General features: G+C 44.0%; 1 protein-coding gene across 4 annotated transcripts in view; it reads right to left on the minus strand.

Annotated features, from left to right (window-relative positions):
- Positions 1–18,602, minus strand: part of RAD51B (RAD51 paralog B) — a 576,378-nt gene that overhangs the window by 128,816 nt on the left and 428,960 nt on the right. For 3 of the 4 annotated variants that reach the window (XM_045579415.1, XM_045579409.1, XM_045579411.1), the window contains one exon: positions 6,514–6,617. The exons of the other annotated variant lie outside the window; for it this stretch is intronic. In XM_045579415.1, the coding sequence (XP_045435371.1) occupies positions 6,514–6,617 (104 nt within the window). The remainder of the gene's footprint in view (positions 1–6,513; positions 6,618–18,602) is intronic. 4 annotated transcript variants of the gene reach the window in all.

An 18,602-nucleotide genomic window follows, 5' to 3' on the forward strand; every position in this document is an offset into this window, starting at 1 on the left:
CTTGTTTTGTTTTTATTTCAATTTGAACTTCCATTGCCCCCATGTGGCTCAAAATCTCCTAGGAAAAACAGACTTCCCCCCTCAGTAGAGATGCATGGTCTGTCACAGCTAAAGTATCTGAAAGGGAGACCCTGGTCAGAACCAAGGGAGCAACTGTAGAATGTGTTTTTAACTGGTTATTTCCAATGGCACCTCTTCAAGGGAAAGTTTTTTCTACTTGAGCCCATTCCGAAATAGTGATTTTTATTATTATTATTTTTAGCACACTGACATTTTTCAAAGGGAGTCCCGTGGAGTTTGTTTGTTTGTTTGTTTGTGTAGGTGGTGGGAAGATATTGATGTTCTTCTCCCCAATGTGGAGACAGCAATGGGAAGTGTGCCCGTGGGTGCACGCATGGACCTTTCTCAGCTGGAGCCAGTCTTTATGCTCCGTGAGTCCCAGCTCACGCACTAGGGCGCTGTTACTGCATACTTGCAGATAGCATTTCCTCAGATTTTTAATACCTGTGACTGGTGACCTGAAAAAAAGGAATCTTTTGAAGAGTCACCCTTCTGGGTTCCTCTTGTACACATTTCCCCCATCTGCTCAATACCTGTTAGAGCTCGTCTCATGGAAGGGTGTGAGCAGGGGGTTAGATTTCACACTCGAGCAGCTCTGAAAAGGGAGTAACCATTTATACCCGAGGCATGGACTTGGCTAGGATTCTCTGTTCCTTCTGCTATTTCTGCAGATATTTATGCTTAAAAAATAATTTCTCCCAGGCCTGCAGCACAGCCAAACTTCTCTTCTGGCTGGATCCAGGCAAACACACACACACACATACAAACACACACACACACACACACTCACACACAGGTCTCCTTGCCTAAAAACACAGATGAGCTGGAGTAGAAAAAAGAGAGAATGAGCATGGTGATCTGGGACCATTTTACAAAGGGAGAAGGGCTCATCTTTGAACGAGGGCAACTGTGTTTAGGGTTCTGCTTACTTACACGAAGGAACTCCAACCAGGATTTCAAAAGCCTGGTTCCCACTCTCCCATAGTCCCCAGCAGGCTGGTTCTACAAAAAAAGAGTTCCTGTATTTTACAGTGCTTCTAAATAAGTATCTGCTTATAGTTGTCGAGTTTGATGCTGACTTTTAAAATGGACATTACTAATAGTTTGGGAGAACTATTATATTGAAAAACTCAGTTGCTATGGAGAAGAGTGATTCTTAATAAGCAGCGTGTTCTTCCCCAAGACTGAGTTCACACACAGCTAACATGGAGTTTGCTTCCTTATTTCTCTCTCTTTCTAAATAAATGTATTGAATGCATAAGTGTCAAGCATTGATCTTGCCTCTGAGGGGATGCAGGAAAGATTCCATCACAGTCCTCATGGGGCTCATCCTTCAGGTTTCGCACAGGCCAAAACAGAGACAAATTTTGAGGTGCAACTGTGGGCAAGACTGAGGGAAGAGGGCCTGATTAGGGCTGGGCTGTTGGGGGTCCTCAGAGTAATGGTGTTCGTCTTTCAAAATATAAAATGGCACTGAACAAAGAGTTCTGTCACCAGAAAGGAAACACTGAGTAACTTCCAAGACGCAAAACAACCTGGGACTGTGAGAAAAGCCCAAGGATTGAGCGAGAGTGAAGTGATGTTATTGGTCTTGTCAACAATGTGCGTCTCTTACCAGTAGTCTCTTCCCTCAGTGATCTGGCATGTCAGGGTGCCTTCTCCAGGGAAGATGAAAATATTGTTCTAAAGCCCATTTAAATAAACCTTCTGGATGAAAAAGTCACCTCTTTCCAATTTGTTGAAATAAGAGAGTCATAATATTTATTTCATCAAGGGAGTGTGAAGCTTAGTTGGGATTAATTTACTTCAGTACGCCTTCTAGGCCACTTAAATTTTATATAATCCCATATGTGGTTTGTAGGAACAGACTGCATGAAGATTTGATGAGGAATAGTATGAATATTTCATCAAGTTTTTTCATCCTTCTTTCAAGTATAACCACCCTCGCTCTAGCTTTTTTAGTCCCTCAGTACAAGGTGCCTGGTTACCGTGAGAACTTCCCAAGGTGGGCCTCAGCCAATCCAGTGTGGATGCTGCTGCCCCATTGTCAGCACAGGACCTCCAGCTGTGCTAGGGCCCTCCCTCTCCTCTGAGGCACACTTGGCTCAAGATGCGTGCGCGCATGCAGCACCTACTGTTTACATGTTTATCATTTCCCCAGGTTGACTGTGAATACCTGCAGGGCATCAACTTACTTATACGTTGAATCTCTTACAAGCATCTTGCGCAGTAAGTAGCAGAGAAGAGATGATTAAATAAAGGTTTTTCAAATGAATGGGTACACACATCCTATGCTCATATTTTCAGGCAAAAACCAACCCAAGTCTTGGGAACCTATGACTTGACCTCCTGTCTTTCTCCTTTTGCTCCACCCTCACCCCAACATCTTCCCTTTCCTTCCCTAGTAACCCGATTTGATCTAAATCAGGTTTCCAACCTGGGGGAGCGCTACAAATAAAATGCACACCAAGGCCTGGACCCACCGGCAGGGATGCTGACTGCATTGGTCAGGGTGGGGCCCTGGTGCTGGTATTTTGTAATTACTCCTGGGAGGGGTCTACAGACACCCAGGCTTCAGAAACACAGGTTTAAAGTGATACTCAAGTCCCACCTTCTTCTGATAAGACTAACGTACCTCTTTTGAGTTTACCTTCCTCGGGACTCAGAGCAGTGTTAACCATGTATTAGGTAATAACCCATGTGATAGCATCTCAGTACTAGTTTGTGCTTTAATGCCTGCACTTCATTTTGATAATTCATGAGCGTCCAGGTGGGCATGCGTGTGTATTATATATCTCAGTCATCTCTCGGACTAGACCAGAAGCAACTTGAAGGCAGGAACTGTCTGCTACTTCTTTGCATCCCCTTGCCATGCACGTGGTGAACCAAGTAATGCTTTTATTTATGTAACAAAACCAAATCCTCTAAAATGCAAGCACAAAATGCCCGGCAGTGGCCATTTTAATTCAACTCTAAGGACATGTCTTTAGTAAGAATAAAAATGTTGCAAAAAGGGTGGGGCAGGATTGAAGCCAAGGAGGAAAAGAATAAATAAAAGTCAAATGGAAAAAAGGCTAAATTAGTCCAAAAGAAAATGCTTCCCAGCTTCACAAGAGCGTTTTCACAAACACTGAAGCAGAATAAACAAGAGAATTAACTTGGCTTGTGCCCTGATAAGGAGATTTCTTCCTTGGTTGTATAATTCTACAGCGTTTCCAGGGTGTAAAGAAAATAATCAGCTGGGGAGGACTCCGGCCCTCGGACTAAACAATCCAACTTGGGTTCATCAGCTCGCTGGTCTGCTCAGCTGACCCTGACCCCTTCCAGCTTCTGAGCTCAGACTAAGCCTCACATTTGAGCCTGGTACAGAGCTCAATGTCAGAGAAATGGGATAAAATGTAACCTTCATTCCGTAACCTTGATCCCTTGGCATGTGGCTTCTGCTTGAGCATTGAGAGGAAGAAAAAGAATAAAAAAGAATAAAAAACAAAAGCTCTACCTGTAACTTTCCATAGGAGCTGATCTAGGCATGTCCTCCTACTAAGTGGTGTTATAAGAAATATTATTTGGAGCAATCATCTTAAAAGCGCGTATCCCAGAAAAGGTATGTCTTCATGGGGCTCCTCTACTTTGTCATGAAGTAGGACCACAGGAAAGGCTCAGTGAATCACTCAGCACACCCTCTGGTGAGTTGAAATCAGGGCATCAGGTCAAGGCATGTTTTCTATATTAAACTTTATCCTACTTATCAGGCCACGAACGAAAGACTGGTCCCCAAAGGCACACACATTTCTGTAGATTAATTAAGCATACGTTCTTTGGCCTGAGCTGGCCATTTTAACGCTGGTCGTATTTTATTTTAAATTTTCATTACTGTTTGAAACATGATTCAAAAGCATTTAACTCTGCTCTTGATTGATTAGCAATGATTGATTAGTGATGTCCTTTATATATTAAGATAACACACAGACCCCTCTAAATAGGATATGAGCTGGTAGGCTGTCACTGATCTATCCACGCTTTGATCTGGGTTCTTTTCCTAACCAGTGGCCTACAATTGACCTTATGAACCAAGAACCAACAGCCACCAAAATGTTCCAATCACCAAAGAGACACAAAATAATAGCATTTGTTCTACTATCTACTTCCTGTTGACACTAACAAAATAGAGATGACTGGTTAATTTATTAAAACAAATGAAAAAAATATGACTCTAACTTCTTTATTTACTAACTAGAGGCCCAGTGCATGAAATTTGTGCACTCAGGGGCAGGAGGTCCCTCAACCTGACCCGTGCCCTCTCGCAGTCTGGGAGCCCTTAGGGGATGTCTGACTGATAGCTTAGGCCTGTGGAGAGTGGGCCTAAGTTGTTAGTCGGCCATCCTTAGCACTGCCAGACGCAGGAGAGGCTCCCGCCACCATTGCTACACTCACCAGCCATAAGCCCGGATTCTGGCTGAGTGGCGCCCCTTTGTAGGAGTGCACTGACCAGGGGGCAGCTCTTGAGTTGAGTGTCTGCCCCCTGTTGGTCAGTGCATGTCATAGCAACTGGTCATTTCACTGCTGGGCCAAAACTGGCTCTCTGACATCCCCTAAGAGATCCCAGATTGTGAAAGGGTGCAGGCTAGGCCAAGGGAGGGCTGGGGAGGGATCGCAGGAGGGCTTCAGGGCATGTCTGGCTCATCTTGCTCAGTCCCGATTGGTTGGACCCCAGCAGCAAGCTAGCCTACCAGTTGGAGCCCCTGTCCCCTGGTGGTCAGTGCACATCATAGCAAGCAGTTGAGCGGCCTTAGCATATCATTAGCTTATTAAGCTTTCATTGGTTGTATGGCCAACCAAATGACCAGACACTTAGCATATTAGGATTTTATTATATAGGGTAAACACTAACTAGAATTAGTAAAACTAGAATATGGGAGCCTGGAACCCACAATATCATGTATAATAGACTAAATCACAAAATCAGTGTGTGTCATCTAATATCTAAAATAGAGATAAAGTACAAAAGTTTTCAAGGAGTGGGGTTAAGGATCCGTAAAAATGACTGAATCAACACCGACCCACAGGACCCTGCTTCCTCAAGGAGTCCAAGGAACAGAGCTTGACATTCCTTAGAGACATGCCTAAGAGCTGCAAGCAGGGTTTACGTAACAATACTTATAACCTGGGTACAAACTTAAGGTCATTAGGTTCTACAGGAACATTGTGGATGTATTCTACTGAAAATAAAAGAAATGGATGCAGAACCCAGGAAACCTGAGTTATCAGAGAAAAGGCCCCATGGAGGCAAGGAGCACACCAGGGCCTGAAAACTCAAGAATGCTCCCCGGAATGAAAACAAGCAGCTCCATCGCCTCAGAACATAGCTGACTCAGTCCTCAGCTGGAACGCTATTTACACAGTCCGAGCGAACCAAGAGGAGTCCTCTGGTCTGTAACCAAGAGCACTCAGAAAGCTATGTCTGGAACAGGCAAGGGCTCCCGTTTTGGATGATTCCTGGCTCCCTGAAAAAGAGCCAGTTCACCAAATGCAGGTAAAGGGCCACACAGCCTTCCCACCACCCCCTCCGGGAAGGGCCACCAGCAAGTATAACATTTCATGCCTCTTTAATTAATGACTTGGATTTGTTATATATTTAGCAAAATGGACAAATCTGGGTTCTGCATTCTGCCCCATCCATTACATCAGAATAATCACCCTGGCTTCCCTCTCCTCCTGTGTGCAGAGGAGGTCGTGGTGGAACCTGGTCCACACAGGATGAAGCTCAAGTTAGCCGTCAGAAGAAGAAATGTTTTAATTAGAAAGCATCTTTCCAAAGGTCACACAGTGGTGGTCCTTTCTTAGGGGGCGGAGGGAAGATGAAGAAAGGGTAGAAATGAGCCCTTCTGGGTGAGGGGGAAATTCTCAATTGAGGCCAGGACAGAAGCCACCAACAGGGAGCTCTTAGAGGCAGCATCCTTTCAGAGATCTCTCTAGCATCACCCAGTCCTTTAAACTACTGGCTATGAGTTGATGCAAAAGTACCCAGGACCCGGGGAACAGTTATTCACTTGGCAAGGTCTGCCTGGCCTAAGGTTTTCAAAGCACATTCATCTCAAGAAAAAGCACCATCACCTTTTAATTTGTATATGAATGACCCAGTGCTTGACCAACAGGGTGATCATTCACCCTTTACTGAGAGAGAACCTGAGATCCCTAGAGTTGTGTACCTTGGTCACTTACAAGTTATTGGCCACCATCAGGTCACTTACAAGCTATAGGCCACCATGCAAACTCTCTTGGGTCTATACTTACCGGTACAAGTTTTTTTCCTGTAAGTGACTGTATCCCCACTTCATTTTACTGCTATTGGGACAGTTAGGGGTACTTTTTTTTTGTTTTTCCCTACACCCTGTGTTGGGCCAGGATAGACAGCATGACCTTGACAATCACAAACAATGTCAAAGCACTCACCTGTCTTCTCTCTGAACCAAGGCTTTGGAAAATCAGCCGTGTGTTCACACTGTGGCTCCAGGTGTTGCCGAGCGCAGCTGTCACACAGCTGGATCCAGAAGGGCCTGAAACAGAGCAGAACACAGCTATGACCTTGATGCCCTTCCTTGTGATGGTGTTTCACAGAAGACCAGTTATTGCTCATTGCTTAGAGCACATGGAGGCTCAGTTCATGACCACAGAAGCTGGTGAATTAGAGAAGGAGAGGGGTTAAATAATTTGAGGCCAAAAATAAAAGCCAGCACGAGTTTCCTTTAGCCTCAGGGGAAGTGACCACTACAAGCTAAAGGTAACAGAGTTACTCAGCAATAAGAGGTCTCACTGCAAGGTAATTTGGAACCATTGCTAAATCTAAATCAAGCCACTCAACATCCATTGTAGAAAGGCAAAATGCTACTATATAGAGTAAGAGCTGGTTATGAAATGATCTTAGTTCAATAGGGTTGTAAAATGTTTTTGGCATAAGAGTTTTAACTCAGTGTTCCTTATCAATATAAAAAATGGTGGCATATGCATATAAAATTTCTTTCCCCTTCCAAAGCCGCCCACACACACACCTGGAAGAGGAATCTGGAAGATCTCACAATTTCATATCTCTGTATTAGACATTCTTATCCCAAGAGAAACATTCTTTTACCACCTAAGACGTCCCTAAAAGAAGAGGATCTGAAGCAAACTCTAGTTTCCCCCAAGTTGTACTTCAGCTGCTGTCTTCCACCTCCAGAGTTTCCCAGTGCCTCTTGACATCTATTCTGCTTGCCTCCTCTTCTTCTTTCTCACGGGCAGGCTAATAGGTTCCATCCTCTAGTAGCCAGCCTTTGCTGTCATATCTGGTCGCCTCTGTCCATGTTTGGCCTGGGCCAGGGAGGAATTCTGGTCTTTTATCCTTTGTGCCTGAGGATAAAGTACTAATTCCTGAGCATACTTTGTCATCTGTGCCTGTAGCCCTCTCTGGCCTCACCATTGTAAGCTCTCTCCCTGGATGGTGCCTTGCAATTTCCTGACTTCTCTGTCCTCAACCTCCCTGACTCCTTGTCAGCAGCTGATAAAGCTTTTCCTCCTTTGACATCCAATAGTCTGGCCTCTTTTTCTTAGTGGGTGGACTGCAGAAAGCTGGCCATGACCAAAATCCTTCCTAATACCTAAGTGCCTTCAGTGGCTAGGAAATAAATTAATACAGAGGCCAGGTGTTTGCATTGTAACACATAGAAATTCTTTACTCCCACAAAATAGATGTACACTCTTCCATTTTTCTTTTAAAAATCTCAGTCTGTCTTTCCTTTCTTGATAGAGACACATTAACAGAGAAATGTTTTCTGCTTTAAGTACACCAACACGGCCAGGGCTTGCGCAACTGATTATTATTATTTTTTATTTTTTTTTTGCATTTTTATAAAACAGCTCTATTGAGATAATTCACACATCATACAAACCATCCACTTAAACATATAGCAATGGTTTTTACTATATGTAGAATTGTTCAATCATCGCCACAATCAAACTCTAGGACACTTCCTCACTTCAAATGTAAGCCCCAGACCCTTAACCATAAGCCTCCAGCCCTTCTTTCCTGCCCCAGCCCCAGCCCCAGCCCCAGGCAACTGTGGTGAATTAGGGAATCCATCCAGGACCTCAAGGGGGAAGCCCTGTTCAGCTCTGACTGCTGATATGTTTTGCCAATTTGAATTCATAGTTAGCCACATCTTTTGATTTTTAAAAGAGAAGCCAGACATCAATATTTTAAGTACTATCTCTTGATTTGTAAGTGTTGGTTTAGTTATGTGTTTTAAACACACAGTAAGCATGCATGTGCATCAGATATGACTCACTCCCACTAAGCTGGCAATGTCTGCCCCACACCGATGATTCCTCAGCCCTTGTTTCAGCCCCTGACTTGCCTCAGCACCTGTCCTCTGTTTTGAACCACAAGAACTGTAAGCCTGACATAACGAATTTTAGCACCATAAATTCCTTCCTTATCTTCCAATAAAGCTCATATCTTCCCACAGAGATGCTCTTCTCTTTCATTGTCCCTGTCTTTGGCCTTCCATTTAATCTGGTTTGAAACCTGAGTTCCATTTTCAAATTTCTTCTCTCATGCTCCTCACGTCCAATAAATTGTAAAGCCCTGTTAGTTTGACTGTAAACCCTCACCTGCTTCCTTCCCAACCCTCCATTCTCTCCTACCCCAACCTTAGATCAGACCCACATGAGCTTCCACCTGGGACGAGTACCATAGCTTTCTACCTGGTCTCCACGCTACTGTTAGTCCTTCCCTATAAAAGCCCATCCTCCATTCTCAGGCCCAATTGGCCTCCCTAAGCACACAGTTAAGCACGCCGCCCTGCATTCATGATCAGCATGCTCACAGACCTTGTATGGCCCCCAAGTGCTTTCAAAGAGTTCTAAATTCCCAAGATTGGCATTCAAGGCTCTTCAGCCTATGCCCACACTGCCTTTCCACAACCCTCCACTCCATTCCACTTCATGTAGATTTTGCCCCAACTTCTTCTCCATGGCCCCTTACACCTAGAATTCCTCTATGTCCACACATTATCCTCCATACCACTTCCCTGATCCTCATATCTAAACCCCTAAAAACTTTCACTCTGTCATGTTACTGCCATTTTCTATCCTGTGGCATGCTACTTGAGTGCTTTACTTTTCTCCTCGAGTGTATGTTTCAAGAGGACCAAATCCATGTCTGATTCATGCTAGTATGCCTGAATCACTTAACACAAAGTCTGAGACTCAGGATGCTTAATAAATACTGGTTAGATAAGTAGTTAATAAGTTATTCTTACTAAACATTGAACCATGTGATGTATTTGTTTTAGCAGATCTATATTCTTAGTTCCATCTTGCTTAAGCTAAATTAATGGTTTACCTTTTTCAAGCAAACTCTAGAAGCTTGTTGCTTAGATGCCTGCTACGTGATAGGAGAGGCTGGGTTTTCGAGTTTGTCAGGGAAAGGCTACAGGTGAATCATTAGAAGACGCTAATGAGGGAGGCACTAAAAAAAAAAAAAAAATGTTCTCGGTAATAAAACTGTAAGAGTGTCCGAGGTCCAGAAGATGTTTTCAGAAATCAGAGCCACATCGGGCCAGTAGTCAGTACTGAAAGAATTCTATGTTCCTAAACAGCACTTAACAGTAGCATATGCTTTGCTGGTTTTTAGAAAGGCAAATTCAGGTCCTAAGGGCCATGAGTGCATATGCCCATGGAAAAGTTTTCGAAAGAAACCCTGAGTGAGATAGCTGGGGGAGATAAATTCTCAGGAGTGCCACCGACACGGAGCCGCCTACAAGTGCAACAACAACAAGGCCTTGAAAGTTAATAATAAAAGAATATTTTTAAGGTACCATCTGCTAAGCACTAGGTAAGCCCTTTATATAGGGAGCCCTTTGTCTTGTTTGAGTTTCATATCTTCGTTCCATCTTTTTACATCCTCACAACCACTCTGTGAGATAGGTAATATGGTTCCTATTGACAGAGTAAGTCTACGAGAGACTAAGTAACTATCCCAAGGTCACATGGTTGGTTAATGATAGAACCGGTGTTGGAAACCAGGCTGAATTGTAACCTCTTCTCCGATTAGCTTTCCCCGGGATCCTGATGTCGAATAGCCTGCCGCTCTGCCAGCCAGGAGGGCCCCCAGGAAGGGCCTGAAGGCCCATCTTGGGGAAGACAATCAAGGGGGGTGTTGGGAGCATCTTATCATTCATTTCAACTCTGTGTGCTCCTTGGCTCCACACTCAGCTTCCCCTTTCCTGTTGCACAGTGATATCCAGAGCAAGGGGTTCCAGAGAGCTATGCAGGCCTGGCTTGGCAAGGTGTTTCATCTGGCTCTACTGGCCCACAGCTGGACTCATGCTCACCAGCTGGCCTAAAGCTGGCCCTCTCTGGTTGAAGATTTAACAATCTGACTGGGATTAGAAAGTTATTTCACTTAACGGAGTCTCAAGTATGGGAAAACAACTGAAGGGTGGTTTTAGGTGGTGGAATCACTTGAGAGAGAACTGGGTGAAAGGGAAGCGAGGAAGCTGTTAGTTACTAACAATTTGTAACTTTTTTTTCAACTGGAAAACTCAGCGGTCTCATGTCTGTTAACTTGCAAGCATTCCCATGTGAGGGCTGGTTTAAGGCTCATTATTGCTGTTCACGGGGAAATTAAGGTAGAAGGAATCTGCTTACTGGCTTTTCAGAAAAGGCGACTTCCTGCCCAATGACCTAATTGGTCAGGAAATAGATACGTGAGTCTTCTCTCTGCTCATGTTAAGTGTAAGTTCTGAAAATTGGGGCGCTCTCTCCCTCCCTCCTTTTAGATGACTGATATTTAGACCTGCCAAGGCAACGTGACTTCATTGTACTGGCATTAGGTTGATTTCAACACAAATTAAAAAATCAAATAAACGAACTGGGTTTTTAAAAATATTTTCGTTATTGGGGATTTTTCACTGTCACTAGTTGAGCCTGGAGAAGTATCCGAATGCACTATGGAGAGAAATGTAATTGATTTACTGTGAAGTCAGGTCTCTATAAAGAAGGCTGTGGGAACATTCATTTCCTACTCTCTCAGAGACTCTTTTAGGTAAGTCAAAGCATGTTCTCCTTCTATGGTTGCTTACCCATCTGTAAGATGTGAATAATAATTCTTGCCCCCAGGCAACCAAAGGTTCCCGGTGATCTTTAGGTGAAGACACTTGGTATATATGAATGACAGAAACAATAATGATCAAACACTATAGATGGAATCTGGGAAGAAAATAAGTCTAATCATCGTCTTCTACCTTGTTTATTCTGCTAATAATGAGGCAAGCTCATAAAGCTCAGTAATGAACTGGTTAAAACAACAGGATTTGGATTCTGGAATCTCTTTCATAACTACACGCTATCTTTTGGATCCAATTCCCCACTCCTAAGGAGTGGGTGTAGGTTACGAAGACGCATTTCTCACAAGGCAAGGAGCTTTCTCTGCGCTGTACGCACAGGGTGTGGAGTCTTGTGCAATCAGACTGGAGGAGGATAATCAGCCTGCTATGTAGCCTTGATTTCCAACAAGGTAATGGGCCTCTGGTACCAACCCGTGTCAGCATGGGGAGCCTTCAACGAAAAAAAAAGCTCCTGTGAAAACATTTCAATTTATGACTTCTGTGGCTTAGCATTTCTCGGAGGTCAAACTGAATCTCCAATACATAACATAAAAGTGTCTGCTGTGCAGCAAAAGGTCAACTTTAAAAGAATAGGCTTTTCCATGTTGAAATAAATTAAAGTGTAAACAAAGCAGTTACTCCCAGAATAGGAACACGGGGGAAGGAAAGTTCATGGCCTAAGAGGCTGGATATTGTGGACATTGGGTCCCTCCTATCCCTTCAGATGAAAGGCACCTTATTGAGACTAGAAAGAGGAAATTAAAAAAAAGAAAAAAGAAAAAAGAAAAGAAAAGAAAAATATTTTGAGAGCTGAAAGGGAAGGAGGTGGTATGTTACCATTGGAACTGTGGTTCTCTTTCTTATCTCTTGTCTTCACGTTCTAAAGCACGTTCTATAAAGCCTGCAATAGCATATGGGCAGCTGCTGGCTAGGAGGCGGGAGTCTGGAGTTCTACTTCTGACTTAGATGTGGGCTTTTAGTGAGACCAGGTGGAGGAAGGAGAGGAGGTAACAACAAACATTAGAGTAGGCCTTGGTAATGACCAGCTTTTGTTTTTTTGTTTTTTACTTCTCTGAGCCTCAGTTTCCCTCCTCATTTGTGACAAGAAATGGTTGTTCTCAAAAGTTCCTGCCTGTACTAGGAACTTTGAATCTATGGTATTTTGATGACAAGAAATCAGCTCCTCATTCTGGACCTCCCTTTTTCCAGGAAGTTTGAGAATGCTCTATACCAGTGATTTTTCAACCTTTATTTTTTTTAATCTCATGGCACGCATCAACTTATTAATAAAATTCTGTGGCATATATTTGCCAATCTGACAAAAAATAGGTATAATTTTGATTGACTTCCCAAAAAATAATTAAAAATAATAGTAATTACCTTTACTTTTTTTGCTCCAAAGTGACTTTTTGAAAAATCAAGTGCCTATACTTGTATATAAGAATTTCTGGTACCAAGAACCAAGAATTAACCAATCAGATGCAACCTTATTATGTGATGTGACCATTAGGATGCAACTCCATTATAGGTCCGATGGTTCAAGACAGGGCATTCACACCAGATGGCTATCGTGGAGTTGGCTGTTATCATTTTTTTATTTGACAATCTAAGGGAAAAGAGGCCAGTGTCCCTGACTAAGTAGTCAGGTACTGATGTTTTAAAAATTCTTGCAGCACTCTGGTTGAAAATCTCTTCTCTACTCTAGGTGCTAACTTGGAATGGCTATGATTTACCCAGCACTCATTTAGCCTGAAGACAGTATGGACATGTGGTTCTTCCCTGGGAGCAGATTTCTCTCCCGATGAGACTGTTTCTTAGTCTGTCCTACCCACTAAAACCTTCTAATGGGTAAATCATAAGTTGTGGCCAAGTCCCAGCAAGCACAACTTCATAATAATGAAGCTTAAAGATGGGAGTCTGAGTGAGAGAGCAGAGATTAAAGGGGGATTATCATCCACGAAATTCAGTTTCTCTTGTTTAAGCCCAAGCCCATGGAAGTTGCTGAGCTACAGCATATGTTTTATGTTGGGTCATTCATTTGAACTGGGGAGGGGACTGAGAATCTCAGTGAGCCCCAATAGAAAGATGACAGGGGGAAATATTTAGATCTGCTTTCCCCCAAATTTCCCAGAGTATCCTTGGACTACCTCTGCTAGTGGGTCATTAGCTCTCATTCTATGTGATGCAGAAAGACAGAATTTTAGCAACCAACGCTAAAAAGGGTAAGTGGGGAATAAAAGAGAGAGGAAGACTGCCTAGCAAGGCTATTTCTAGAAGATGCATTCAAGACGACCTACAAACTCCACGAGGCCACAGGGCAAAGGTATCACATCACATATGCTCACACGTCTCTCCTCCAGCAAAATTAATTTCCTTGGGGGCTTGTGGTTCACTAACTGAACCCGTGAACCAGCTGTATTTAGTGCCCCGTACTTCCTTGGGCCTCTAAAATTGACAATGGTCTGTAGGTCAAGTTCCAACGGAAGTGATATTTCTGACCTAGCTCTATAAATAGAGCACTGGAAAAACCCATCAGCTGCAAATGGTCCAGGGACCACACGCTATCTATTAAGCAAGTAACCGCAGACTCTGTGCTGCCATTTTAGATGAGAGAAAAAAAATCTTTTGTTGTTTATAATCTTCAGAGCTTTGAGATTCTCAAAATACTCTTAAGCTATTAGTCTTCTTTTGGATTTACAAATAAAGGATCTGAGGCATAAAACCACATAATAACTGCCTCAGTATCAGCTGCCCACTGAGGAAGGCGTTTGCCGGGTGGAGAATAAGGCTCCTTCACTCTGGTACAGTGGGAAGTTTCATTCCCAGGGTCTGGTGGCTGGAGGTGAGAAAGAAGTGAATGCAGTTCAGAGCCTTTACTTACACAACACACCTAGGCCAATCCAAGTCTCAATAAAACTCATTACTGAGGAAGGTAAGAAATGCGAAGAAGACGAGAAAAGGTGGGGCAATCATAAGTTTTGGAATGCAAGAGAGATGGATTATTCCCCCACAGCCAAAGGTAGAAACAGTGAGCTAATCACTGGGATAAAGACTGGAATGCACCAGCACAAACCACTGAAACAACTCGGTTGGCTGGTGTGGGGGGAAGAAAATACTTTAACTTTCCCAGTCTTACAGTGGTTACACAAGTTATCATCCAATAAAGCCACTTTTGAAAATGAAACTGGGGCATTTTAATAATTATATTGGGGTAACAGAGAAGTCAAGATTGTTCTGGGCAAACCAAGACGTATGGTAGCCCTACAGAGGCACCATGTAGCAAATGTCCCAAATCGGCACGAGGATGCTCACCCTACAATAAATGGAGAGTCTAGACTTCGTCTCATTTATCAACCGAAAGCCCCACTATGTTTGTCATGACAACCATGAATGTCTTCAAAGACAGTTGGGAAAACAATAGGCTTGAACTAGGTTATCTGAATAGAAGAAAGCAATTTCCTCCCCACCTGGCTCAACTTGCAACGCTCCCCAGGAGTCCATGCTTCCAAATCCCTTTTCCAATGAGACAGCTTTCCTCCTGCTCGCTACCTTCTATTTTCGGGGAGGGGAGAACCCTGAATGGTGACCAGCAGCTAGGTCTCCTGACCTTTGAAAAGAACTCTTTCATTAAAAATAAATTCACTCACTAGAGAAAACACCAACTATCCTTAAGTAAATACTAGAAAATAAAATAAACAAAACCCACATTTCAGGGAATCTGTGGCATTTTCTTTTTGAACTGAATATAGGCTAAGAAGAGGCTTATGTGAAACAGGCTTTTCCCCACAACAGCGTGTTCCATCTGCTCGCTGTGGGAAGCCAATCACTCTGACTGTGCCACTCGGCCATCGAGGAAGGACCCGTGCTTTTCTGCTCCCTTTGTGGACCCAGAGGCAGCTGGGTTCCCACACGGTCATCATCTCATTTTATGACCATTAGGTTTTTTTCAAGTAACTTTTTTTTTTTTTCTTTCTGGCAGAAGCAGAAGAAATACTTATTCCGATAAGTATCTTATTCTGATTTCAGATTGTTTATTGTTTTGGCTGCTGGGGGAAAAATCCCACTCAGATGTGTGCCTTCAGCCAACTGCCTTTGGAAAAAGCTGGGAAGAGTAAAAAGTGGCACAACCCTTCTCGGTGTTGAAAAACAGTGAAGGAATATTTGGTAGCTTTACACATCCAAGGAACCGGCCTGGACAGTGATAGCCCCGTTGTCTAAAGAGCAAAGGGACAATTTGCCTTTTGGGAAATCAGCACCAAGCAAACCAGGGCTGAGACAAGGTCCTTCCCACGGCCTTGGCTGCGCAGAGCTGGGCCCAGGCATATCTGCCAGGCTTCAGGCTGGCCCTAGATCACTGGCTCTTTGCAAGTAACAGGGACAGAAAGGAAAAAGAAATGCGGTGGGTTTTTTGTTTGTTTGTTTGTTTTATTCATTTTAGAGAGAAAGAGAGAAAAAGAGAGAGAAACATCAATGTGAGAAACATTGATCGGTTGCCTCCCGTATGCACCCCCACTGGATATCGAACCCACAACCTAGGTATGTCTTCCTAACCAGGAATCCAACCTGCAATTTTTTGGTGGATGCTGCAACCAACTGAGACACCCAGCCAGGGCGGAATGCTCTTGTTTATCAGGAAATCTGTTTCTGAAGAAAAACACTTCTGTGAAAACATCAGTGGCTTAATATATCATTAACACAAAAAGACTTTTCAACTAAATGCAATGTCTAATCCTAGAATGGATCCTGGATACACACACACAACAAACAACAACAACAACCACAAAATTGCTAAAAGGACATTACTGGGGCACCTGGCAAAGTTTGATGAAGGCTGATATATTAGTAACAGTATTATATCAGCATGAATTCCCTGGGTGAGATCATTGTATTATGGCTATGTAAGAGAAGTTCTTGTTCTTAGGAGATAAATGCTAAAATATTTGGGATGACGGGTTATGATGTCTAAAACTGACTCAAATGATTCAGCAAAGATAATAATAATAAATTAATATTATAAAACGAATAACAATAATATGAGAGAGAGAGAGAAAAAAATGTGGCAAAATGTTAACAATCTAGGTGAAAGGTATATGGGAGTTCATTAAACTTCCCTTGGAACTTTTATGCGTGTTTAAACTATTTTTTGTTAAGTTGGTTGGTCTACCCTCGGAGAGGACCTGGATCTCTGTGTGAAATCAGGACAGGGGATGGGCTCGCTGGAGAAATTCTTGGGGCAACATTTCATATGTGTCTTTATGCATCAGAATCACCTGGTTTACTTTAAAAAATGCAGAATTCGCCGGAACCGATTTGACTCAGTGGATAGAGTGTCGGCCTGCAGACTGAAAGGTCCCGGGTTTGATTCCGGTCAAGGGCATGTACCTTAGTTGCGGGAGCATCCCCAGTAGGGGGTGTGCAAGAGGCAGCTGATCGATGATTCTCTCTCATTGATGTTTCTAACTCTCTATCCCTCTTTCTTCCTTTCTGTGAAAAATCAATAAAATATATTTTAAAAAATGCAGAATTCTTGTTCCCAATCCCACTAATGAATCAGAATCTCTGAGGGATGAGGCCCAGGAATCTGCTTTTCCAAGTGCTTCCTACATATCCCAAAGTCTGAAAAAAAAAATCGTGCATTAGGCATTTGCTGTTTTGCCTGCAACTGCAGACTTCTCAGCCCCCACGGATGGTCCGTGCACTGTCCTGGGCACATCTGTGTTAGGAAACCTCCACCTGCACCTTGTGATGTGGCTCCGCTCCCTGGTCCTCATGGAAGACACCGTTCTGGTGAATGCCCTTTGGCCCAGTTGTTGACTCCTATCTTCTGACATTATCCCTCACCCCACTTCCCAAGGAGAAGGGGGAGAGAGATAAATGCCCTTTAGAAATGCCATACCTCATCTGGTTGGAGTTGTTCTTAGAGGAGCCACCCAAACCCTAATCCCCAAAACGGAGGAGGGGCAGCTCATAGCCGGTCGTGAAACAGGACAGGACTGGTGATGGATCCCAGGCCCCCGCTCAGGCGCAGACCCTCATTAAGGCCCCTCAGTCAGCATCCATGACCTGCATTTCTTCTAGACGCCAAACATAGCTCAGCTTTCGGAGTTCAAGCTTCCCTTTGTTTCTTTAGTGACAACAGGAACAGCGTGGAAGTGAAGGAGAGAAGAGAATAAAGGGGGACTGAAGCTAGGAGCCCCGAGGGGCTTGGAAAACTCCAGAGTCCTCACGTGCACCTGATGAGTGAACTTTAAGTGCATTGACACATACTGCCACCCTCCATCCCCAACAGTGATGTAACCACCATTCCCCGTCCATGACAAAGTGGTGACCTGACATTGGAACCCCCCTGATCAGAGGCAGAGCTGGGTGGGGCCTGGACCCAGGCATTGTGCAGCTTTCTGCTGTCCTAGCTGCCTCCCTCTTGGCATTCCAGGTCACCTCATTGTGAGAATGCTTTTAATTATCACCTCGCACAGAGTGGACGGTTTATGGCTGTGCTTTCCTCCGGCCCCATATCAAGCACCCCTTTGGGAAGTGGGATGATCACGATAAGAATCAAGATTCGCTTGGCTGTGGGAGGGAGTGGAATGCTGGCATCACATATGTTTGCTGCCCCTGAAGGCTCTGAGTGGGGGTCGGGGAGGATGGGGATAAGAAGAGACTGTTGATTGTTCGGTGAGGCAATCCCAGCATCCTCAGCACTTAAGTTGCCAAAGGTTCTTCGGGTTTCTTTTCCCAAACTGGTGAATTCAGCTTGGCTGCAGAGTTTCTTCAGTTCAGTGTGTGTTTCCCTGAACTCTGGAGCTAAGAGAGACGGAATCAAGGCTAAGAGAAACTGCTGCCCTGCTCTCTCTCTTTTTGGGGTGTGCACACACGTGCGGGCATATCGCATGAGGGATATCCCATGGCCATCACACCAACGTAAGGCTCACAACAAACTGGAGGCACTGAGGCGGGAAAACTCTGCGTCTGACAGGCATTCCCAGTGGCCCCCCCGGATCACAAGCTGCCAGGGCTGAGGATGTGCAGATTGCCAGGGCGTGGAGAGAACTTTCACTTCCTCAACCGTTCCTTCGCAAGAGTGTCTGGATCCCCAGCGGTACAGCCACGTACTTCAGGCAGCAGCCTCATGGCGGGAGAGGGAAATGATGAACAAAATATGCTGATGCTCACAGGGTTATTTTAATTGGGGGAACTGGTTTGGTGACAGCAGGCGGTCAGTACACATCTGTGAAATTTGAGTTCCTGAGCAAAGCAATTTCCTTCTTCCTTGAAGGCCACTGTTTGTGTAGAAACGGGAAAGAACTATGGGTTTACTGCGGATGATTAGCTCCACAGGGTGATCAAGACCACCAGCTTGGTGTGACTTGCCCGTCATCTCAGACGTCAGATGATACA

The sequence above is a fragment of the Pipistrellus kuhlii genome, unplaced genomic scaffold (genome assembly GCF_014108245.1).
Source record: "Pipistrellus kuhlii isolate mPipKuh1 unplaced genomic scaffold, mPipKuh1.p scaffold_m20_p_1, whole genome shotgun sequence".
Classification (NCBI taxonomy): domain Eukaryota; kingdom Metazoa; phylum Chordata; class Mammalia; order Chiroptera; family Vespertilionidae; genus Pipistrellus; species Pipistrellus kuhlii.